The sequence below is a fragment of the Eptatretus burgeri genome, chromosome 3, assembly GCF_056783735.1.
Source record: "Eptatretus burgeri isolate ZD-2024b chromosome 3, Ebu_testis_v1, whole genome shotgun sequence".
NCBI classification, from domain to species: domain Eukaryota; kingdom Metazoa; phylum Chordata; class Myxini; order Myxiniformes; family Myxinidae; genus Eptatretus; species Eptatretus burgeri.
Window position 1 is genome coordinate 124,974,286 of NC_140963.1, and position 25,723 is coordinate 125,000,008.

At 46.3% G+C, this 25,723-nt stretch overlaps 1 protein-coding gene across 2 annotated transcripts; it reads right to left on the minus strand.

Annotated features, from left to right (window-relative positions):
• Positions 1-739: 739 nt before the first annotated feature.
• On the minus strand, positions 740-5,935 carry DPM3 (dolichyl-phosphate mannosyltransferase subunit 3, regulatory). 2 transcript variants are annotated; one of them, XM_085875478.1, is made up of 2 exons: positions 5,791-5,935; positions 740-2,318 (listed from the first exon to the last, which is right to left on the minus strand). In XM_085875478.1, the coding sequence occupies exons 1-2, from the start codon at positions 5,823-5,825 to the stop codon at positions 2,006-2,008; spliced, it is 348 nt and encodes a 115-aa protein (XP_085731604.1). In that variant the 5' UTR covers positions 5,826-5,935; the 3' UTR covers positions 740-2,005. The 2 variants fall into 2 exon arrangements, with proteins under 2 accessions (XP_085731604.1, XP_085731606.1); XM_085875480.1 differs by lacking the exon at positions 5,791-5,935 and adding an exon at positions 5,559-5,784.
• Positions 5,936-25,723: the final 19,788 nt, after the last annotated feature.

Here is a 25,723-nt window from a genome sequence, read left to right on the forward strand (position 1 = left end):
GTGGGGTACGACGGGGGTATGGAGGGGTAGGGTGGGATAGGGGAGGGGAAGATCAGATGGGGCGGCATGGGGCAGGATTACGTGGGGTGTCAAAAATTCTGCAGTATTTGCATACATCATAAATAGATGGGTCATCAGAATCAAAATTGCTTCAAAACAAATATTATTAGAACTCAGATCATGCAGTTATATATCAACAGTTTCTCTTTACAGATTTAAGGTAATAAATATACATCTGCTGCTGTTCAAACTAACAATTTAAAAGCCGCCATTTATACCAGAGAGAATTGCATAAGAGGGCCATGTGACGCAAGTCACCTGACACTCGCTTTTGTATGAATGCAAACGCTTGGAAGATTGCCAATATTCAACATAAGTCGTGCATTATGCTTGAAGAAACCTCTGATAATTGCTTTTTGAACGGCGTGGAAAAAGAACCGTTCTGTTGTTCCCAATGGCTCTCAATGGCTCCCCCTCTCACTCTTCCCCTCCCCGTGCCACACTCCAGCCTCTTCCCTCCTTCCTCTTTCCTGTTGATGCACACAAACCGTTTCCCCGGACATGGGCGCAGAATCCGGGCTTTACCATCCTCTGGGAAAAAAAAAAAAGAAAAAGAAAAAAAAAGCACACGTTCCCAGCGTTCTGTTCATTAGTAAACAGCAACAAACGGGGGATAGTCTAAATGGCAGCTGTACAACCTGAAAAAAGAACCCATGTCGGGCCTAGATGAAGATCAGCGTTACATCAAACGTATCCTCAATTTTTATTTCATCCACCACAGGTATCAGCCATTTTTAGAAACTACATTGGGAAAAAAAAAATCAATAACCTCAAAACATAAAAGCGATTCGATCAAATCAAACAAAAACACATATGGGACATAGTGGAAGAAGGATCTGTCAACTGAGACTACTTTGAACACTGGGTGACCTTTAACTTTACTGATGGATCATGGGAACGTTAAAGAAGACATTCACCGACACTTCAGGGTGTATAATGAACAGTCAAGGCATATCGGATTTCTTAAATGTTCTGTTTGTGATATTATGAACAAGTAAAAGTTCCCTTTTGAAAATTTGGTCAAAGTTCAAAACAGTCCCCAGTTCTGAAATATTGTTCAAAGCAGCCGTTTTCAAAGTGACCCCCAGTACAGTTCAAAGCAGCCCCCAGTTCAGTTCAAAGCAGCCCCCAGTTCTGAAAAGGGTCTCTGAAACTATTGCCAAAAAAAAAAATGGTTATCGCTACATGCCCCACATCACTGGATCGAACATGGTCACAGCTCAGACAGTTTTGGCAAGAAAGAAAAATTCTCAACGAGTGTGCGTCGGAAGAAAAAAAAAATGGTAAAGCTTGGGCAGTGGCTCACAAAGCTTCCATTTCGTCTCACAGATCGCCAAACTGCCGACGGTCATGGCGAGTCGATGTACCTGCACCCCAGGGTGGGAAATGCACTGGCAAACGATGCAAGAACCAATCAGAGGAAAAGCAACTTGCTCATTGCCCACAAGGCTGGCAGAAGCAGGAAAAGGCATCACAGGGTGACAGAGCTCTTTTGACCAACCTTCTGCCAAAAACAAGGGAAGTGAATGGAGCGGGCAGTGAACAATGGATTGAGCGTTAACGTGGCTCTACTGGACTCCTTGTTATTGCCCGAAGTGGAAAGGTCATGACGCGCACGCGCGCGAGCCAACGCGTTAGGTTCGAGAGACTTGTATGCAAATGCACGACCATTACATACGAGAGTATGGAGAGGCACAAGTCCTTTTCGATTGTGATGGAATGTTTCCACTGTGCATGACTTTGCAAGACGAAATACATTCCATTTCCAATTTGACAAAAGTAAGGACTCCCTTGGAAGTTGAATTGTGTCTGCCAAAACCTCACTGTTTCAAGTGTCTACAACTTTTAAGTGTTTCTGTCTTCAAAGGAGTCTGGATTTCTGCCAACTTCCAATTGCAGGCCAAAATCAAACTAAAACGTGGATAAGGCTACGCCAAAGGCACCCTCAAAAACGATAGCCTTGAGTGCTGAGATGCATCCTCGCCGCGACGACCTCAGCCCGTAGTTCCTCGGCCGCCTCTGGGCAGTCTCGAAAAGAGGAGAGGCGTATGCCAACGGTGGCGAGCGCCCAGCAGCCGAAGCACACCAGCAGGTATGCAGGCATCGCCCACACAAGTTGCAACCACTGAGAGGTCAAACCGAGGCCTGGAAGATCCCAAGCAAGTACCACCCATGCCACTGCAAATAGTCCAAACACCAAGAGGGCACGTGCAAGTTTTGACATGATGCTGAAGAAGGTGGTGGAGACGAGTTTGAAGCTAATAAAGAGAGGGAAAGAGGGAGTCGAAGACAAAGATTTGCAATGATGGAGGAAGAACATCATAGCTCTGATGCAAGTACACACAAGAAGGAACAACAGCTACAACATACAGCAGGTATACATTCACATGTCACATGACCCGTCAAGATACACACTTTCAATCATGATGATGAAAATCAAAGTGAATTTGTCACATATTTTGATTGAATAGCGCTTTGGATTTTGATTCAGTCACCAAGCAGATAAAACCATGATGAGGCTTTTAAAAATATGTCTTCAGTAATTGAGAGTTTTATTTTGTTCTGCTGCCGGGTCTGGTTTGGTGATGTCAAAAAAATGATATTTGGTGAAACTGCAGAGTAGGAAACCAGGCTGTAAAGATCCTTGGAAAAAAGTCAGACACAAGTGTAATTTATTATGAAAGCCAAATCCATTGTGTAAAAATAGTGTCCACCTATTACATACGTTTTATGACCAGATGAGATCTGGTAGTAGGTTAGGAAGTTTAACGTGCAAAACTAGTGGAGGTAATCGATGCCGAGATTCAAATAATTTGCCCTGCGTTATCTGTTTGTGTATTTTAATGAAAGTTGGGAATATATTAAAGGGGTCATTGGGTGGCGGTGAGGGAGAAATTTAATTTAGTGAACTCCACATTATCCATTTCTATAAATATTTTTTCTTCTTTAATTTGTGTATCGAATTGGACCTGTATGCGTAATCATGACATTAGGTTGGGGTGGGGGTGGAAGGCTCTCAGAAAATCACCTTATTACCTCTGCCACTGAAGGTGAAGGAGGTTATGTTTTCACCCCTTTCTGTCTGTTTGTTTTTTTGTGTACAGGATATCTTAAAAAGTTGTGGACGGATTCGGATGAAATTTGGTGGACAGGTTGGGTGCGTGATAAGTATGAACTGATTAGATTTTGGTGAAGATCTGGATCTAGATCCGACTACTGGAATTTTAAGTGATTCTTCACCATTGAGAGATCGGGGCCAAAAATGATATGTAGCACAATATCTCAAAAAAGTTGTGGACGGATTCGGACGAAACTTGGTGGACATGTTGGGTGTGTGACAAGGACGAATTGATTCGATTTTGGTGGAGATCCGGATCCGGATCTGGATACGAGAATTATTTAATTTTTTAAGTGATTCTTCACCATTGAGAGAGATCGGGCCAAAAACGAGATATAGCATGATGTATTGGGCCCAATATGTTCTCGTGGATCAGGCATTATGTGGCAGAGGTATGCGCCCTATAGGGTACCCTTCTAGTTTTTTGGGTTCACGAGCGCCAGCCAGTGACCACTATATTCATTATGTGTGTGTCTGTCTGTCTGTCTGTCTGTCTGTCTGTCCCGAGCATCGCTCCGTGGGTTTTGATCCGATCCTGATAAAATTTGGGTGGGAGGTTTATATCATGATCTAGTTGTGTTTTCCTGAGAATGGGCGTGGTGCGCCCATTATGGGTGGAGCCACGCCCAAAAAAAACATGCGTTTTTAGGGGTTAGCCGATTTCAAGTTACATCTTCTCCGAGGGGGTTTGTCGAATCTGGCAGGGGTTTTCGGTATTTGGTTATCCCAATGGCACCTGCACAGCCCCACGGAGCTCGATTTTTCATTTTCGTCCCAAGGTCACGAACTCAGAAAATGTCAAAAAAATCAATAAATTGGGCATCGAGCTCCGAGGGTTTTCAACTGTTTTGAATGAAAGTTGGTACGCAAGTAGTGCTCTTCGAGTACTACAACTTTCATCATTTACGTTTTTCCCGATTCCCACCAGTTTGTCCGTGGCGTCCCCTCGAAGGTCAAAAAATAAAAAAGGCGAACCGTGTACATTGCTCGTGAACCATCGCCGTCTCCAGACTTGTTTTTTAAAAATCTGTTTATGTTCTCGTGAATTCTTCCAACTTTTACGTTTTAATTCCGATTTTGGTTTAAAAAAAAAAAAACCTGAATTTTTCAGTGATTCTTCACCATTGAGAGATGGGGCCAAAAATGATATATAGTACGATATTTCAAAAATGTGGATGGATTTGGACAAAAACTTAGTGGATAAGTTGGTCCGGTGACAATATCAAGTCGATTAGATCCTGGTTCGGGTCCGGATGTAGGATACAAAACATCAACTGTTGGCCTGGCGGAGGACACTCCACCGAGTGTCGTTCTCGTTAATATTACAGTTATCTGTTGACTTGTTCCCTCTGTGTAATTTTGATAGTTTGATGATGGCCTTTTGTTGGACTATTGTTATTGCAGTAATCATTTTCATCGATTTTTTTGGAAATAATTGTCCGATATTTTGTCATAACATCGTGAGCTTTGTTTTGACAGTGCAATTTTCCACTTTTTGTGGACAAATGATCAATTTCAACCCTTACGAATTAAATTTTCTGGGATCTCGGTCACAATTTGAATCAACTTGGCCGATTTGCGTGCGCTTTATTTTGTAGACGAACAATAAAAACATGCACATTGTTTAATTATATATGAAATGTCGCTCGACTGTGTAACAGTTATTTGGGGTATAATTTATTTTACTCCCCCCTCCCCTTTTCCATCCCCATGTTGCACCCTTGGATCTTCATTTCTTTCTCTCTTTTTCATTCACACTCGGCAGTGTAATGGTTAGAGAGTGCGCTCCGAGTCTGGAAGGTACGAGGTTTGAATCCCGACCGAGTCCTTCCAAAGTCCCGGTTGCTTCCTTGCTTGACGTTCAGCATTTTAAGAGGGCAAGAGCACGGACAAACGAGCAAACCCCAACGTTTGAAGTAAAGTCGATAAGATCGAGCCAAGACGACGGTAAAATAAACCCTCACGTCACCTCGAAATAATGACCACACAAGGGATGTCGACGAGGGGAAGTTCGGCGCACGCGGCCATTTGGCCCATCACGCCCGTGTTACATCCAAGCCAAGCATCGGCATGTGGCCATTTGGCCCATCATGCCCGTGTTACACCCAAGCCCAGCATCGGCCATTTGGCCCATCATGCCCGTGTTACACCGAAGCGCAGCATTGGAACGCGGCCATTTGGCCCATCACGCCCGTGTTACATCCAAGCCAAGCATCGGCATGTGGCCATTTTGCCCATCATGCCCGTGTTACACCCAAGCCCAGCATCGGCCATTTGGCCCATCATGCCCGTGTTACACCGAAGCGCAGCATTGCAACGTGGCCATTTGGCCCATAATGCCCGTGTTACACCCAAGCGCAGAATCGTCATCCTGACCCACCTCCTCCATGTCCAATGCGTCCAGGCACCTCTCCAAATCCCATTTAAACCGACCCACCCCCTCCGCTGCACTCCAACTTCATGGACGTTTGTGACGCGAGATAAACTAGCCGAGAGCCGGCGTCCGCACAAGGCCTAGCCTTGCATCTCCACACGGACTCCCTCACATCGCGCTGTTGTACATTCGTCGTGTTGAATAATCACGAACAAACCGAAAGTATCCGTCCACGTACCTATTAACACACGTTATCACTGTACAGTAGGACATCAACGTGCGGCGGCGGCACCACCACCACGGGCTCCTCGCGTCCGCCCCCTTCAGGCCGAGCGTGCGAGTGACGTCACACTCCCAGAATTCGTCTCCCTGGTTGCTTGGCAACGCAAGGTTTACATCCAAAGGCGATCTATTAATTACATACGCACCCGGGATGGCAAATAATTGAGAACATTTTCCGACTGGATGTGGGAGTGATGAGAGGGAACAAAGGGTTGGTTGGAAACAATCGGGGAAGTCAAAAACTTACGTCCCAATTTGCGTACGTACTAAATAGATGAAATCCAACAACCATTCAAAGCAAAACTGTGCATGGTGTTATCAGGTAGAATAATAAACAACACCATTGTACAGGTATACCTCGATTTACGTTGATTCGACGTTGCGTCGTTCATCAATGTGTCCCCAGGCTTTGAATGACGTGTCTTTACGTCGAAGTGACGTCATTGAAGTCACGTGACGTGCCTTTTTTCGTCTCCAAATTTCTTGAACGGCCCAGTGTTTCGCTGAGACGTTAAGATCGTTGACGTGATGAAGCACGCAGGCACGCACACAGGCATGCGCACGCACACAGGCACGCACACAGGCACGCGCGCACAAGCACAGGCACACGCACACAGGCACGCGCACACAGGCACGCACACGGGCACAGGCGCGCACACAGGCGCACACACAGGCACGCACACAGGCACGCACACAGGCACGCACACATTCACACGCACACAGGCACACGCACACAGGCACGCACACAGGCGCGCACACAGGCACACGCGCACAGGCACGCACACAGGCACGCACACAGGCACGCACACATTCACACGCACACAGGCACACGTACACAGGCACGCACACAGGCACGCGCACAGGCACGCACACAGGCACGCACACAGGCGCGCACACAGGCACGCACACAGGCGCGCACACAGGCACGCGTGCTTTGCTGTTTCAAGACGAGTCTGCATTGCAGTGCGCCGGAGGTTTTTTCACAGTGAGTGAGTGAGTGAGTGCTGCACCATACTTCAATGACAACGTGTCAACGACAAACCGTGCGTGCCTGTGCCGTGCCTGTGTGCGTGCCTGTGCGTGTGCCTGTGTGTGTGTGTGCCTGTGTGCGTGCCTGTGTGTGTGTGTGTGTGTGTGTGCCTGTGTGCATGCCTGTGTGGGTGTGCCTGTGTGTGTGCCTGTGTGTGTGTGCCTGTGTGCGCGCCTGTGTGCGTGCCTGTGTGCGCGCCTGTGTGCGCGCCTGTGTGCGTGCCTGTGTGCGTGTGAATGTGTGCGTGCCTGTGTGCATGCCTGTGTGCGTGCCTGTGTGCGTGTGCCTGTGTGCGTGTGAATGTGTGCGTGCCTGTGTGCATGCCTGTGTGCGTGCCTGTGTGCGTGTGCCTGTGTGCGTGTGAATGTGTGCGTACCTGTGTGAGTGCGTGTGAATGTGTGCGTGCCTGTGTGCGTGTGAATGTGTGCGTGCCTGTGTGAGTGCGTGTGAATGTGTGCGTGCCTGTGTGAGTGCCTGTGTGCATGCCTGTGTGCGTGCCTGTGTGCGTGTGCGTGCCTGTGTGCGTGCCTGTGTGCATGCCTGTGTGCATGCCTGTGTGCGTGCCTGTGTGCATGCCTGTGTGCGTGCCTGTGTGCGTGCCTGTTTCCGTGCTGGCAAAGGCATGCTTCATGGATGGAAGAACATTTCTGCATTCTGTGCCCCGTACCCTTGTCTGGTTGTACCTGTACCTGTCGTTCTGTACAGCACGTAATATTCCATCCAGTACGGAATGTAAATTTATACCCGTTAGACGACACCGCCATGACCATTGTTCGTACTGTATTAACATTCATTATTATTGTCCACGCCAAACACGGAATTTTTTCTTCCACTGGCAATTCAATTCAATTAAATTGAAATTCAAAAAACTGGGCGGCTCAGGAAGATTGGTGACTGAGAAGCCAAAGCATGTGACTTGAATGACAACTTTGGTGTAAAGTGCACTGTGTTTCGACCTCGCCCTCGGGAAGAGGGCTCGGGGTACTGTCTATTTCTCCGGATGTCCGAATCGACGTGCTCGGGAGACCAATACGTACCCCGTGTGCGGTCGTGCTGTATCAGCAGTCAGATGTGACCGAGCAACGTTAACATCCTAATCGGGTCAGGTCAGGTATGGGAGCATGCGCCGGAGCAGCGCGTCGCTGCGTCCACTTTCCGCCGTTACTCCAGGGGCCTCCGTCTGGCCACCCCCCAGGCAGATGCCAGGCCCATCCCCATCTCCTTGAGATGCCAATCAACATGCTGCAACCACGAGGGACGTGGTCGGCCCACTGGCCTCCTCCACTCATGAGACTCCCTCGCTGAGAGAATCTGGTGAGCAGGATCAGCGTCAGGAAAACGAGCCACATGTCCATACAGCTGCAGCTGACGCTCATTGAATATGCAGGTAACAAATCTCATTTGGGTCTCTCTCAACAACCGCTCGTTAGACGCAAAGTTCGACCAGCGATGGCAAAGGATTCTCCGAAGACACCTGGTACCAAAGGAATTAAGTCTCCGTCTCAGATCCTTGGTCAGAGTCCAAGTCTCGCATCCATAGAGTAATGCTGGAAGCACCAAGGACCTGAAGACTCGGACTTTCGTCCTCCTGCACAGGTACCGGCAGCGCCACACCCCATGATCCAGTGAATCCATGACTCCCCAGGCCCGACCCAGACGTCTATTGACCTCTGACTCACAGCCAGCAGAGACATGAATATCACTGCCAAGGTGAGTGAATCTCTCCGTGACCTCAACATCCTCACCACAAACAGACAATAATGCTGATGCCAATTAACACACCCCTCTCTTCGACACACAGTATCATATGCAAATCCAAGAATGCAATGCAAAATTCAAAACAAGAGGAACGAATGCGAATCTTTTACTCAGGATAAAGAAACACAGGGTATACCCACAAAGCAATGAATAAGCCATGTTACAAAAAAAAAACATGGTAAAATATATGCAGTGGTAATAATTAAGAAAATAAAGGACAGACAGGTGCCAAGACAAAATGGACAAGACAATTACACGGCCCACCAGGTGTCCCCAGCTAATCCCAAGGGGATGGGGAAGGGGAGCAAAATAACAAAATATTTGCCAAGGTATAAAGAAAATAATTGGTAAAGGAGAAAGGTGGGGGAGAAGAAGAAGAAGAATTCAGGCCTGTTTGAGTTGACGTTCCAGCGGCCTCACCCCAGCCACAGGCCACAAGGATGACACTTCACCACCACCCTTCCCTTTCTCTGGAGGGGTTCGCAAACTTCACTAACGAACGAACCGGAGCAATTCCTGCAACACCTTGAAGCCACACGCTGCTTCAGGTCGGCTCAGATGACACTCAGGAAGAGAAAACGCTTCTGCTCCCCCTCCGATCAACGTGCCCCAGTGAAGCTCTCCTCTGCCTCAGTGTCTTCAACACAGACGGTGCCTCCAACTGGCGGCCCTCGGAGGGATCACTCCAATCCTCAACGAGGTCATACAGGCTAGGTCTCTCGTCACGCAGGCCAGACTGCGCGTCCTGTGTTCATTCCCGCCTTTTTCTCTCGTCCTCTTGCCAACCTTACGCCTATAGCGTCCACTCACGCTTCTTCCTCTTCACAACCACCCTTGTGGTTTTTGTTACTTTTCTCACCCAAAAAATCCACACCGTTTTTTGCACGAGACCGCGTGAGGCCTCGAAGGGGGAATACAAGGCAGAAGGGAAAGGAAGGTCCCGTAGCGGAAGGATCGAAAACAAAGCAAGAAAAAAAATACAGAAGAAAGAAACACATCTTGATCGGCTTATGTGTGTGCATGGGCAGGATGGCCTAGAGGTACGCACCATTAAGCCGGGTGTCCTGTCTGAGAGCATTAGCTGAAGGATGTTAAAGATCCTCACGGTGTCTTTCACGAAGATTAGGAGCGTCATCCCCAGCACCCTTAACAGATTACAAATCCCTGCCTTGACTTCGAGTAGCAAACCTTCCATCCTTCTTCATCTGATCATATATATATATATATATATATATATATATATATATATATATATATATATATATATATATATATATATATATATATATATATATATATATATATATATATATATATATATATATATATATATATCTCTCTCTCTCTCTCTCTCTCTCTCTCTCTCTCTCTCTCTCTCTCTCTCTCTCTCTCTCTCTCTCTCTCTCTCTCTCTCTCTCTCTCTCTCTCTCTCTCTCTCTCTCTCTCTCCCTCTCCCTCTCCCTCTCCCTCTCCCTCTCCCTCTCCCCCTCTCCCCTCTCCCCCTCTCCCCCTCTCCCTCTCTCCCCTCTCCCTCTCTCCCCTCTCTCTCCCCTCTCTCTCCCCCTCTCTCTCCCCCTCTCTCTCCCCTCTCTCTCTCCCCTCTCTCTCCCCCTCTCTCTCCCCCCTCTCTCCCCCTCTCTCTCTCTCCCCTCTCTCTCCCCTCTCTCTCCCCCTCTCTCTCCCCCTCTCTCTCCCCCTCTCTCTCCCCTCTCTCTCCCCTCTCTCTCCCCTCTCTCTCCCCCTCTCTCTCCCCTCTCTCTCCCCCTCTCTCTCCCCCTCTCTCTCCCCTCTCTCTCCCCCTCTCTCTCCCCTCTCTCTCTCCCCCTCTCTCTCCCCCTCTCTCTCCCCCTCTCTCTCCCCCTCTCTCTCCCCTCTCTCTCCCCTCTCTCTCCCCCTCTCTCTCCCCCTCTCTCTCCCCCTCTCTCTCCCCCTCTCTCTCCCCCTCTCTCTCCCCCTCTCTCTCCCCCTCTCTCTCCCCTCTCTCTCCCCCTCTCTCTCCCCCTCTCTCTCCCCCTCTCTCTCTCTCTCTCTCCCTCTCTCTCTCTCCCTCTCTCCCCCACCCCTTCTCTACCACCACTGCAGCATATTTCACCGCATTGTACTTAAATACATTTGTTTTTTGTTTTTTTTACTGAAAAATGTGTTAGATTGAGTGTTTAAATTATCTCTGTTTAAGCCAAAAAGGTAATATCGTCGGTGAAAATTACAACGTCCCCCTCCCCACCTCCTTCCCACACAACCTTATTCTATTACTGTATTTCTTATGGAAAAAAAATGATTCGATATAAGTCGCAGTTTTCAAGAACACATCCCAGACGTAAATTGAGGTATACCTGTACTTCTTATGGGAATTTCTCTGTTATAGGTCTCAAGGTCAATTAAGATTGGTCATGATGGGATTGATTGGTGCCATTGTTATTTTGGTCCATACAGATCGGTTGACCTCCTCCTGGTGGGAATTGAAGACCTGAGATTGACAATGATTCGATTGATTGGTGCCATTATTACTGTGGTATATCGAGGTCGGTGGACCTCCTGGTGGGAATTGAAGATCTGAGATTGGCGATGAGGATATTCACTGTTGCCATTGTTATTGTGGTCTATACAGGTCGGTCTACCTCCTCCTGGTGGGAATTGAAGACCTGAGATTGACGATGATTCGATTGATTGGTGCCATTATTACTGTGGTATATCGAGGTCGGTGGACCTCCTGGTGGGAATTGAAGACCTGAGATTGACGATGATTCGATTGATTGGTGCCATTATTACTGTGGTATATCGAGGTCGGTGGACCTCCTGGTGGGAATTGAAGATCTGAGATTGGCGATGAGGATATTCACTGGTGCCATTGTTATTGTGGTCTATACAGGTCGGTCTACCTCCTCATGGTGGGAATTGAAGATATGGGATTGGCGCTGATGAGATTGATTGGTGCCCTGGATTGCGTGGTCGATCATATTTACCTACTTTTCAACCCGGAGGAAACAAAATGTCAACTTAAACCGAAGCAGAAAGGCTATTTTGAGAAGACACATTTACGCATTTCCCTCTTGCGTTCCACTGCAAAGAAGTTTGTGAAACATGATTTGGTTGCGTGGTGTACGTCACTAATTGGGTGGGTATTGCATGGTGCACGTCACTGTAGTTGGTTGTGTATACAGCAGAATTAAAAGGGAAATAATGGATAAACAACCACTAAGGTTCCTGATGAGAAAAATAATTTTAGTTTAAACACAATATGTGGTTCCTCCCCCTCTCCCCACACCAAATTGAGATTGAGATTGGGTCTGTGGTCTGAGATGGAATTGTTTGGTCTGGTTTTGGTGTAGCACAGGCATGTTGGGCCAAATAGTCTCTTGCTGAGTCAAAGTTCCTTGTTTACTGCAATTCATTAAATGGGAAAAGAGGCAGAAGGATATTAGTGACTTCCACAAAGGGACATGAGAAACAATGGCTACTCATCAAAGAAGTGATTAAGTTGATGAATATGTCCATCAAGAGAGCCTCGATCAGGTCGACCTACAATATCGTAAAATAATCAGCGAAGGCATAAAAATATCTCTGCGATCACAAAGCCATCGCCAAGGGTAAGCTTCCCCACGATGCAATCAACAGATTGCGATTCAATGATAGCCATTTTTTGGGGGGGGGATCACCATATGACCTTGACCTTCAACATTTAGAGATAGAGTGTAAGCGAGTAATAGGCAACATCCACAACCATCCTTGACCATGTTGTGGCATGTCGGCGGAGACCCTCACTTTTTTTTCTTCCGCCCTTACTTTTTCACCTTTATTCGCTGTTAAATTAGTTTTCTCCGCAACCGCTTGAGTGACTGTCGAGAAACTTTCCACAGAGGAGAGCCTACCCATGGATTTTTTTTTTTTGGTTTGTTTGTTTAACCTAGTTACATGATGATTGGATGGAAAATGCGGTTCCAACAAGTCTGCTTTCTGCAGCCATGGGTTGCAAGATGTTTCACGTATCAAGAAGAAACCAAATTAAGAAAACGTGTCCCCATCAACAATCTCGCCATAAAACGCAACATTACGAATCAGGTCAGGTATGGGAGCATGTGCCAGAACAGCGCGTCGCTGCGTCCACTTTCCGCCGGTACTCCAGGGGCCTCCGTCTGGCCATCCCCCAGGCAGATGCCAGGCCCATCCCCATCTCCTTGAGATGATGGTCAACCTGCTGCAACCATGAGGCACGTGGTCGGCCCACTGGCCTCCTCCACTCATGAGACTCCCTCGCTGAGAGAATCTGGTGAGCAGGATCAGCGTCAGGAAAACGAGCCACATGTCCATACAGCCGCAGCTGACGCTCACGGACTATGCAGGTAACAAATCTCATCCGAGTCTCTCTCAGCAACCGCTCGTTGGACACAAAATCCGACCAGCGATAGCCAAGGATTCTCCGAAGAGACCTGGTACCAAAGGAATTAAGTCTCCGTCTCAGATCCTTGGTCAAAGTCCAAGTCTCGCACCCATAGAGCAAGACTGGAAGTACCAAGGACCTGAAGACTCGGACTTTCGTCCTCCCGCACAGGTACCGGCAGCGCCACACCCCATGATCCAGTGAATCCATGACTCCCCAGGCCCGACCCAGACGTCTATTGACCTCCGGCTCACAACCTGCGGAGACATGAATATCACTGCCAAGGTAAGTGAATCTATCCACGACCTCAACATCCTCACCACAAACAGACACAGACAGGACAGCAGCATCCAAGATGTCACCGAAAGCCTGGATCTTTGTTTTGACCCAAGAAATCCGTAATCCCAACGGCTCCGACTCCTCATTCAGCACCTCGAGGGCCCCCAAGAGGATGTCTAAAGTCTCCGCAAAGATGACTGCATCATCTGCAAAGTCAAGGTCCGAGATCTTGACATTCCCAAATGACGCACCGCAACTTGATCTCTCCAACATCCTCCCAAAAATCCAGTCCATACAAGTGCTGAAAAGTGTGGGGGCAAGTACACATCCCTGACGAACTCCAGTAACAACTGGAAATAAGTCAGAGGCGGTACCACCACACTTCACAGCACTCTCAGTACCAGAGTAGAGTTCAGACATCAGATCGATCAGTTTCGGTGGCACGCCACGAAGACCAAGAATCCTCCAGAGGACATCCCGATTCACTGAATCGAACGCTTTACAGAGATCAACATAGGCTGCAAGCAGCCCCTGCCGAAACTCTCATCTGCGTTCGGTGAGGACACGAAGAGCAAGGATACGGTCAATCGTTGACCTCTTTGGTGTAAAGCCTGACTGCTCTGGACGCTGGTGCTCAAGCAGATGGTGGCGAACATTACGAATATTGGAAGAAAATTAATCAAATTATGATCAAAATGGTGTTTGTAGTTAATTTTGTCACAATTCGAAAAAGTAGGTCAAGAACAATTAAATATGAGGTACACAACTTCAATGCACAGGTACACCATGACGATGCAAGAACATCTTGGAAGGCCAAGCGGTCTTTGAGATTCCGCATTGGAAAAGTTGAGCGATGACAAAAAAAAAGCCATTTGACCTTGACCTTTAACTCAGAGGGGTATGATGTAAATTGATTGCAAATACACTTTGCTCTCAGCTATCTGGAGAGGGCAATTTTGTTCCGATTGGACAACCCTTAGTTGAGTTATGGTGAAAAATGTAAAATTTTCTATAATTTGATCATGACTTTAAGGATTAGATCAAGATTTTTTTTTAAAAACTATGCAAACCCTGCATTATATTTTATTTCCATTATTGATGCAAAATTTCATTCAGAAAGTCCCAGCCAGTTCCAAGATAGTTTGGAAATTGGCAGAAAAAAAGAAATCTGAAATGGTGGTTTAGTACTCCCCAGGGTCTAAGAAACTCTGTGGTGCCATTTTTTTTTTGTACACATTGTTGAGGCTCGTATGAGAGCGAACACAGAACATACGACAAGGGGGGGAGGAGACAAGAGGGGCAGGAGAGGGAAGGACAAAACAGTGGGGAACAGAGACATTAGGAGATCTGTGGAATGGAGAGGGATGGGGCAGGGAACATAAACTATACAAGATGGACACCACAGGAACTTTCAGGACCTTACACGACAGGGAACTTTCGGGAAGGAAGGCAGGGAATTTTATGGAGGTGGATTTGGGGTAGATTAACGGGGGTAGAAAAGATCGTGGTTTGGGATGGGGAAAGATAAGAGATGGTGGTGAACAGCTGTTTTGAAGGCCTGGAGGGAAGAATGGGATTGAAGAGAGTGAGGGAGTTTATTCCAAAGGTGGAAAAAACAGAGGAATCAAAGAGTGAAGGTGAGCAGTGATTCATGATTTTGACAGTTTTTTTTCCAGAAGGGGTTTGCTAGCGGACCTTGAGCGTCCTGTGAAAATATGGTAGGGTCAAATCGCAGACAGAGCGTGAGGGGGGGGGGCATGCTGGAGAGGAGACGATAGAAGACAGAAAGACCACCAACCTGCCTGCGGTGGGAGACCCAAAGACTCAACCTCACCACTGGAGATACCAATGATCCTAAATGCCTTGGTTTCCGCAGCGTGAAGCTGAGAAAGGTGAGAGGCGGGAGCACCAGCCCAGATGGGAGAGCAGCACTCCATCAGGCTGCAGATGAAAACTTTGTATGTGGTCAGGAGCTCAGGTGGGCCAGGGATGAACTTTGTACAATGGAGGATTCCCAATTGGCAACTGGCTTTGGAGGGCAGCTTTGAGATGTGGTTTTCCCAGGAAAGATCATCGCAGATAGTGAGGCCCAAAAATTTTAATGAAAGGACTTCTTCAAACGGATTATTGGGGGGGTGGCATGGAAGGGGGGTTTCCAGACAGTCCTTTCAGAGAGACATAGTGAGAGTTTGAGATTTATCAGGATTGAAAGACATGTTCCACGTGTTGTACCAGCTTGTAATTTTAACCAGATCTGCAGAGAGCGAAGAAGTTGTGGTACCATTAAAATTGTGGCAGTAATTGTGGAAACAAATCCTACAACAGGTGCAAGCCCCCACTATCCAATTGGGGGAAGCTTAGAAATCCACTAACCATCAGAACTATATGTATTTTAGGAGTACTAAAATACATATTTTATAGCCGAAAGGAAAAACACTTAAATAAAACAAAACCTTGCACTGATTTTGTGGTGAAACACCCGAGGTCACGTATCAATTACGGAGTTAAGAGCCGCATGGAGTCGAATCCCATAAGCCTACGTTTACCCATCTCCAAAGCCCCCTTCGTTCTCATGGTTAAATGGTTCTTATGGCCTTCCTTCGCTCCAATCGGTTCATCTGACCACATGTTTGTCAAAGTAGACATCTTTTGAGCTGTTGCGAGAGAACCACCTGAGCATCGTCGAGTCTGGCATTTCACTCAGGCCGACTGGCAGGGACTTCAAGCAGCCATCAAACTTCTAGACTGGTTTTCCATCTCTATTTTCTCCGACATCAACTAGTCCTGGGAATTCTTTCAAGGAAATTTGCTCTCTCTCTCATGCACAGATTTATCCCATCTCGTCTTCGGTTCCTCCCGCCCATGATTTACTGAAGCTTGTAGCGAGGCAGTTGTCCTGAAACAACTTTCCTTCACCTCATGGAAGGGTAATCCAACTGAAGGCAATCTCAGTTCCTTCCACAAAGCTCGGAACAAGTGTGTGTTTACCCTGAGGAAAGCCAGGAAACAACATCTTTCTCATCTCAAGTCTGAACTCTCAAACCTGTCTCCCTCCTCCAAATCATGATGGCATCTGGTAAAGTCTGTTTCTGGTGTATGTTCCATCTCCATCCCCTCCCTTACCTCAAATGGCCACACAGCTGACACTGCACGTGAAAAGGCTGAATGTCTAAACTCCGTGTTTGCTTCTAAATCTTGCTTCCCAAACCCATCGCTTTCTTTAACCACCTTACCCAGTCACACCCAACTGTCCCTGGACTCTGTGTCCTTTTCTCCTGAAAAGGTGGAGAGCCTGCTGTCAAACCTTGACTCAGATTCTGCAACTGGTCCAGGCGGCATCAGCACACATGTCCTTAAAACCTGCTCTGCTGCTCTTGCTCACCCTTCTCTGTTCTAGTCACCTCTCATTTGCTCAAGGTCATCTGCCATCTTCTTGGAAATCAGCAAACATTACCGCTCTGCATAACAAAGGTGCAAAAACAGATCCCTGCAACTACAGACTAATCAGGTTATGGAATCCATCATTGCTTCAGACATCAAATCCTTCCTCTTCTCCAATATCCTGCTTTCCAATCATCAATTTTGATTCAGACCAGGTCCCTCTACCCTGGATATGCTGCTTCTGCTCTCCCAACAATGGATGGAGGTCCTCAATGCCGGACATGAAATCAGAGCCATATCCCGAGACATATTGCACCAACCTCTCTTCCTATGGTGTCCAAGGACATCTCTACTCATAGCTCACAGACTTCCTCTCCTGTCGCAGTCAACGTGTGGCCCTTAATGGAGTTCTTTCATCCCCTCTTCCTCTCCAGGTTGGAGTTCTTCAAGGCAGTGTTCTGGACCCTGTTCTTTTTCTGGTTTTCATCAATGATATCTCCGACTCTCTGGAAAATCCTCTTTATCTCTTTGCTGATGAGGCCACCCTCTGCTGAACCATCTGTCATCCCTCAGATGGGCAAGCAGCAGCTTCTTCACTCTCTGTAGATCTGGGTAAAATTACAAGCTGGGCCAACGTGTGAAACATGTCTTTCAATCCTGACAAATCTCACACTCCCACTATGTCTCCCCAAAAGGACCGTCTGGAACCCCCACTCCCCCACCCAAATACTTTCTCAACAATCCTCTTGAAGAAGTCCTTTCATTCAAGCTTCTGTGTCACACTATCTGCCATGATTTTTCCTGGGAAAGCCACATTTCCAAGGTGGCCTCCAAAGCCAGTCGCTGGCTGGGCATCCTCCATCATGCAATGTCCTTCCTCGGCCCACCTGAGCTCCTGACCATGTACAAAGCTGTCATCCGCAGTCCGATGGAGTACTGCTCTCGACTCTGCTCTGTACCCTGGCAGGTGAGCTCGACTCTCTCCCTGCTTCCAGGAAATATAAAGTGAGCCACAGTAGATGTACAGAAACGTGAGAGTTGGAATTGAGAACGAGCTTTACGTCACAGGGAGATCAAGTGTGGCAGTTGAACTGACGGTGAGAACAATCAGTTGGAGAATTTTGGAGATAGGTTGCCATCGTGCCCAAGGTGGTATGCTCCATGCAAGTTGTTGCTAGCTGTAGCTTCATCTCCATTCCGTTCCAGCCCACCACTGCACCTGCGCTAGCACACCACAAGACATCTCAAAAGACAAAATTGCACAACGAGGGAACTAGATCCTGCGGATCAGCAACGAGACAACACAAAACATGCATGTTTATTTATTTATTTGTAAACCCATTCCTTTGTCGTTGCAGGTTTCCGACCATGTCAGTAATTCATTATTGCTGCGCTTGTTTTCGTTATAATTTCTCTATTATTGGGACTGCTCATTAATTTAACCATGTGAGGATGATTTTCATTTCTACCTTTGACTTTTCAGAGATACAGGAAGCCGTTTTGTAAAGGTGTGGCTGGGGTTTCATTTCCTAGAGCACATGAGTTTCAAATTCCACCAATCGCTGTCCAGCGCTCCCGGGGGGCCGTGCTCTTCATGTGCAGACGAGACAGGTGAGCGACGGTAAATGCACCTGACAATATACAGGAATTCCGAAATGGTTTGAGAAGTGTGTAAAGATTGGAGGGTGTTGTACAAGGAAATACAATAAACTTTAACACAGGAAGAGGCCATTTGTCCCATCATGCCTGCACCATATTAACACCCCATTGATTTAATATGAGCGTTTATCGACTTCATTTCACTGGGGGAAGGAGTAGGGGAGCAGAACCAGCGGAACAGGCTGAAAATCTAGCCGTGTGCAAGAGCTGCGAGAACGGTTCTATCCTGTTGCAAAATCGGTGGGTTTGCATTATCCAGCAATGCAGAAAGAACCATTGCTTTGCACAAATGAAATGGGCCATACCATCCAGTTATGCACAGACACTGGTCAACGTTTATGGTGTCCGCTGTACGGGACAGGTTGCACACCATTACAGGTGAGGAAGCTCATGGAAGAGAAAAACGAGAAAGAATGGAATATTATGGACACTACAGAACCAGAGGGCCACGAAGAGTGATCACAGAGTAGAAAGAGATCTCAGAGTGACTGCCAGCTGAAAAGACAGAATCCAAGAATGGCATTGTTCTTTTGTTGGAGACATAAATATACGGCCTAATAAATAGATGGCCCTGTATAAGAATCGTTGCTGCATTTGGAATTTTGCCAGAGAACAGGCATTTTGTGCCTGCGCTCTGGTGAAATTATTTTTTCATCAGATAGCACGGGATGATGAGTATCCACAAGGGAATGTTATCAAAATGGGACGCCTGGCACAACGTCCATCCAACGGATGGTGCACTTTGCAATTTTTTTGCTGTAACACCCGACCTGCAAAGTACCAAGAAAGTTTACAGTCAAGTTGGGAATCTAACCCAAAGAATGGCATTTATACCCAGTATAGATAGCTCAAAGGCCATTGTCAGCCATTATAATAAGGTGTTATCGTAATAATAAATAATAACTGGAACGGCACTCGGGAGAGCGCATACCTCCATCAGGCTGAACAGTTTACATTTTCTATCCCACTGATAGGCCAGGTCCAGACCTCAACCAAAATCGAATTGGCTTGTTCTTCTCACCAACCCAAACCATCCACCAACTTTAATCCGGATTGGTCCACAACTTTTTGAGATATCATGCTAGGTATAGTTTTTGGCCCGATCACTCAATGGTGAAGAACCACTTTCAAAGCTCGATATCTGCGATCACAAAGCGATCGCCCGCGACTTACCCTTGGCCCGTGATCCATTAATTTGATAGCCATATTTTTTTATGGGCCACCATATGACCTTGACCTTCAACATTTCTGGTAAGAGTGTAAATTAATAAAATGTGTCCCCATCCACAATCTATGCATAAAACTCAACATCATGAAAATCGGAGGAAAATTATTCATGATCGAAAAAGGTGTTTTTCCTTTATTAGGTCAGGTCAGGTCAGGTATGGGAGCATGCGCCAGATTAGGTCACAACCCGAAAAAAAAGGTAGATCAAGGACACTAATCAAATATCAGGTGCATAACATCGGTATAGGTATGCTATTATGATGCAAGAACACCTTGGAAGGCCAAGCAGTCTTTGAGACTCCGCCTTGGCAAATTTGAGCGATGAGAAAAAAAATAACGCGTTACTTTATTCACACCGCAATTTGACCTTGACCTTTAAATCGGACTTGTATAATGTTAATTAAACATATATGCACCTTTTCTCTTGGCTATCTAAAAAGGGCAAAAGAGTTGAAAGGTCAAATTTTCAAAATTACAAAATTGCTGTTTCCATGGCAACAATTGTTTATTTGGATTTCGCAAGTGTCTTGCTATGCATGCCATATGTCTTGTTTGTCTCTGTGAGAGGGTATCTCAAAGCGTTATGGACAGATTCAGAATAACAAATTTGATCGATGCATTTTCCAATTGCAGCCAGATAGGTGTTTTACATGTTTTGGATGGCCTTGACCTTGTATTGACCTTATACTGAGTTTGACCAAATTTTCCTCACGTATATTACACGTACAGATAAGCTGTATAAGCCTGGTGTTGGCTTGGTGGTTCGGGTGGCTGGTTTAGGATCCTCGTATCCTGGGTTTGAGCCTTGTTGGCAGCTGGATTAACACCAGGTGGGGTTGACTCAGCCTGTCATCGTTCCAAGGTCAGTGAAATGAATACAGGTGTACTGGTAAAGGGGCACAGCATCAGTTGATCTTGAAAATTCTTGAAAATTCTTCAATTTGATATCTTGAAAAATTACTGAGGTATGGTAATAATAAACTCACAAAAATCCCATTTGATGACACAGTAATGGTGTGAAATCGTCATGGAAACCATTGGCACGTCAAAAAGGCTAAACCGATCATTCAGATTTTTGGTGAACCAGGTGTGTGACTCAATATAGACATACTGTTAAAATTTCAAGTTAATAGGATGAAAATTGATGATTTTATGTGACCGTGAGCTTTGACCTTTGACCTCAAACAATGGGCTTCGGTGACCCAATATGCAAGCCCTGTTCAAATTTTAAGTCAATCGGATGAAAATTTATGATTTTATGTGACCTTGACTTTTGACCCTTTGAGGTTTTGACCACAAAAACAAGATGCTGTACTTATGGGTTTTGAGTTGGAATCAATTTAGTGACCAAATCTGCAATTTATGTTCAACCCAGCAGAATGCCTACCCAGAGTACTCTGGGTCCGTGTAGACGAGACTGTGCATTAATTGCTGAAAACAGTATCGTCTGTAAATTGCAAGAAGACTCAAAAGATGTTTGTATGGTCCAAAGGGATCCAAGGGGTGTGTCGGTCTGAGGGTCTAAATGGTCCAAAAGGTCTATATGGGGTTTATAATGGTCTATAGGGGTCTAAGGGTCAAGGAGTATAATTGATCTAAAGTGTGGAAATGTCTTCAGGAGTTTAAGGAGTCTTAAGGATCATGAGAGGTCTTAGGGGTTCAAAAAGGGTCTTAATGTGTCTAAAAGGTCTAAATGGATCGAAGTAGTCAAGGGGTCAAAGTGATTTAAACTTTAAACCACTTTAAAGGGTCAAGGGATATCAGCGGTGTAATGGGTCAAAAGTGATCGAAAGGAGTTTAAAAGGCCAAAGGGGTCTAAAGGTCTTAGAGGTATGTTCCAATCGTACATAATTAATAGACGTAGTCAAGGTCCAATAAGAAGTAATTCATAGACGTAGTTACGGACCACCTCACGTTCACGTGGATCGGCCATGGCTTTGCATCGACAAGGGTTCATCGTCGGCCCATGCTTTTCGATTTTATATAGTATTGCTATGTTTGCGGGGGTGGGGGGGGAGGGTAGATATTACCTGAGACCAGATGGAAATGTATAGTGTAGTATGGTCCGTGTACTATGCCTGGTGTTGGCATAATGGTTGACTTTGCCTTAACACCAGGTGTTGAATTAACACCAGGTGGGGTTGACTCTGCCTGTCATCCTTCTGAGGTTGTCAAAATGAGTGCCAGCTTGCTGGTTTCCTGTGTCGGAGTGGCGACCCTTCCAGGATTGTGCCCAATAGCCAAGGAGACTGCTTAGGCAGTACCAATGCTCTGCACAGAGTATGGTCCCGACGGATGGATGGTCCGTGTATGAGTAGTTAGCCAATCTCGATGTAGTTAAGTGGGGAAACGTTAGTTTAAGGATTGTCTGTTTAAATGTGCACGATATGGGGGATGGTGTAGGGTTTACGGTTAAGGAACTCATATGTACAACCTCTTGTAATGTCCTGGGCGAGGCACCGAGGTGGGGCATTGGCAAATATCCAAGAGAGAGAGAGAGAGAGAGAGAGAGAGAGAGAGAGAGAGAGAGAGAGAGAGAGGAGGGGGCATTGAAAGGGGTGGCATTGTCCAGGAGAGTGAGAGGAGTCTTGAAGATGCCTCCTGAGAGGTGGAGTTTCGTCTCCCCTGGAGGGGAGGAGCCTTGGGGATTATTTTCTCATCGGAGAGATGAAGAGAGTGGGGATCGTGCCAAAAAAAGGAGGGGCGTTGAGAATTGCCTCAATGGCAATCGCTTTTGCCTGCCTTCTCCTGTTCGTGCCTGGTCCATGTGCCCTGTTCGTCATTCCTGATCCTGCCTGTTCATTGTCCTGCCTATGTGCTCATTGCCTGCTCGACTGTTTGTTGCCTGCCTCATCGCCTGTTCGTCATCCCTAGTTCCTGCCCGTGTGCCTTCGTCATCCTGTCCATGTGTTTCGTCACCTGTTTGTCATGCCTGCTTCGTCCTTAATTCTCCACAGCAGCTAAGACCTCACCCAGGTTTTCGTTTCCCCACCCCACGTCTGCGGACGAGTCTGGTGTGTGGTGCCATAAGTTTCATAGTTGCTTGTATATAATTATTTAGTTATTTGTTTATTTTGTGAATAATTAATTATTTATTGTGAATTCCGTGTTCCCACTTTCTCCTCCCCACCCCACCCCTCCGCAAACCCGTCGTCAGACTCCAACGTCATGGTTCCACCATCCCCTGTTAATTAATTTGTTTGGGAAATAAAACTCCTTAAATTAGATTAAGGTTCTCGTTTGCTTTCTTGTGATTCCAGCGTGTGCAAAGCCGCCATTATTTGATACATTCCAGTGGAGTTAAAAGCTGCTCGTTCCATCCATTCAGTGGCCAACGTTAATCAGCCCTGAACACGACAATATATACAGTATATATATATATATATATATATATATATATATATATATATATATTCTGAATTGGATGAACTTTGACAATTCATGTGACCTTTAAATTTGACCTATTGACCTCAGAAACAACAGACTACTTGCTTATCACTACTTCTACCAGGTAGTTAAGTTTCCTGAAGATTGGAGTAAAAATGTGACCTGTCGGTGGTTGACATACGAGTCCATTTGCCAGTGAAGTAACCTTGTTGTCCTCAAAAGTGTACGGTTTTATGGTGGTTTCTTGTTCACAGACATGCATAGACAAAATGAAGCTTGGTTGTCCGGATGGCAACCATGGGGAAATCTGTTATTTTTGCACAAATACAAGATGGCCGTCATCGACCGGGCTGAAAATATAACTTTTTAGGTAATGAACTTAAAATTACACATGAGACATCTTTTCCATATAATTTTGGCACGAGGAATCGATATTTAACATTATTTTTGTGATTAGAAGTAAATTTGAGGTCAATGTTCGAGTTCCTGGCAATTGTTTGCCGTGTGAGATACATTTTGAATGACAACAAGGTCACTATTCTGACAACTGGACGCTCACATACGACATTAATGCGAGTTGCTAATTAATTGTTTTGTTTTTACAGATATGGCTGATTCAAGGTGCATTCTTCCCGTGTGTCATGGTGGAGGGGAATTGAAATTCGCTGATCAAGGGATCAAGACATTGATCTCCTGTGCCAAAGCCCGTGGAGATGAAGAGCTTCGTGCAAAACTACAGGACATTGTTGATGGTGGTGGTGATGCTGTTCGCATAGAATGTCACAAAGGATGCTACTGTACTTGCACATCAAAACAAAAAATTGAGAGACTTCGTAAATCACAGAAAAGAAAAGCTGAAGATGATTGTGTAACAGTGACAACAAGATCTCGCACACAGGCAACAGGCAGTGGTGCGTTTGTTTACAAACGTGACTGCATTTTTTGTGGCAAAGAATGTTTACCTGTTGATGACAAACATCCAGAAAGATGGGATCGTGTTCGTCAGTGCATGACTGAAGAACGTTTTGACAAGGAAGGTAATCCCATCCCAACTATGAAAGATGCCATCATTAATGCTGCTGAGCAACGTAATGATGAAGTAGCTAGAACGGTCAAGTTACATATTGGATATTTGGTTGATCTCCCTGTGGCTGAGTGCAAATACCATGTACGCTGTTATAACGGTTTCATGACAGTCCCTAAATATGCTGATTTGCCAACTGGTGTTGCAGAAGAAAGTGCCCTAAAGAACGTCATAGAGCGCATGAATTGTGACAGGTCAAAGATGTGGAATAGCATTGAACTGCTTTCCCTGTACTGTGATCTTGGTGGCAAACTCACTCGACGTGATATGTTCATCAAGAAGCAGCTCATCAGGAAGCCTTCCTCTGCAGCACTACACTGGGCCATCCAAAGTGAACCCCCCGGCTGTGGATGCAACCTCTGGATTCTCCTACCAAGAAGGGTGTGCCCGGCAAGCTAGTTTAGCTGCTGCACAGGAAAAGGACATGAAGTGGCTAAACACAGTCAGCACACAGGTGAACGCCATGGAATGGGGTGAGTTCAACAACCAAGAAGCATTCACCAGTCATGCAGAAAAAAAGCCAGCAAGTATCTACATGTTCGGACCCCTTATTGATGCCAAAGCTTCTCATCCAGACACTGTAGTGGCTTCACTGGAGTATCTTCAGAAGTCATTGACTGATATGGGAATGACTTATGTCCACATCTCTGTATGCCTGGTGTTGGCTTAATGGTTAGGGTGGCGGGCTTTGGATCCTAGGGTCCTGAGTTCAAATCCCGCTCAGCCGTTGAATTAATACCAGGTGGGGTTAACTCAGCCTGTCATCCTTCCGAGGTCGGCAAAATGAGTGCCAGCATGCTGGTATACTGTGTCGGAGTGGTGACCTGTCCAGGATTGTGCCCAATAGCCAAGGAGACTACTTAAGCAGCACCAACGCTCTTCACAGAGTATGGTCCCAATATATATATATATATATATATATATATATATATATATATATATATATATATATATCTCTCTCTCTCTCTCTCTCTCTCTCTCTCTCTCTCTCTCTCTCTCTCTCTCTCTCTCTCTCTCTCTCTCTCTCTCTCTCTCTCTCTCTCTCTCTCTCTCTCTCTCTCTCTCTCTCTCTCTCTCTCTCTCTCTCTCTCTCTCTCTCTCTCTCTCTCTCTCTCTCTCTCTCTCTCTCTCTCTCTCTCTCTCTCTCTCTCTCTCTCTGTGTGTGTGTGTGTGTGTGTGTGTGTGTGTGTGTGTGTGTGTGTGTGTGTGTGTGTGTGTGTATCGCCAGCTCTACATGGTGGCTTGCCAAATCAAGTGGTATGACATTGATCACTTTAAAAATGTGATTCTGAGGCCTGGGATAATGCACACTGTGCAGTCCTTCTGTGGTTGCATTGGCAAACTCATGCATGGGTCTGGTGTTGAGACTCTCATCAGTTCAGCATTCGGGGGCCTGGCAGGAATCATGAGTGGCAAGTCCTGGGTTCGATCAATGAGAGCCTTCCGGATAGTTTTGACTGCCCTTCTCATTTCCTTCCTCACCACCGGCCCCAAGACATTCCAGGAGTTGTGCAGCTACCTTGACACATGCAGACAGCACCCAACTGGGAAGCACTGGGTTTATAACTTCATCAAGCCTACTCTGCTTGTTCATCAACTTCTGCGTAGTGAGAGGGAGGCAGACTTCCTGCTGCAACAGCTAACACTTGAACGCATGCTTCCCCACTTCTTTGTTGCTGGTCACCATCACTATGCCCGTTACATCA

What these genes read in the sequence shown, in the direction of transcription:
- DPM3 (XM_085875478.1), bottom strand. Translation starts at nt 5,825, where the DNA reads ATGTCCTACTGTACAGTGATAACGTGTGTTAATAG. An exon ending in GTGATAACGTGTGTTAATAG is followed by an intron (nt 2,319 to 5,790) that starts GTACGTGGACGG and finishes TCTCTTTATTAG; the next exon opens with CTTCAAACTCGTCTCCACCA.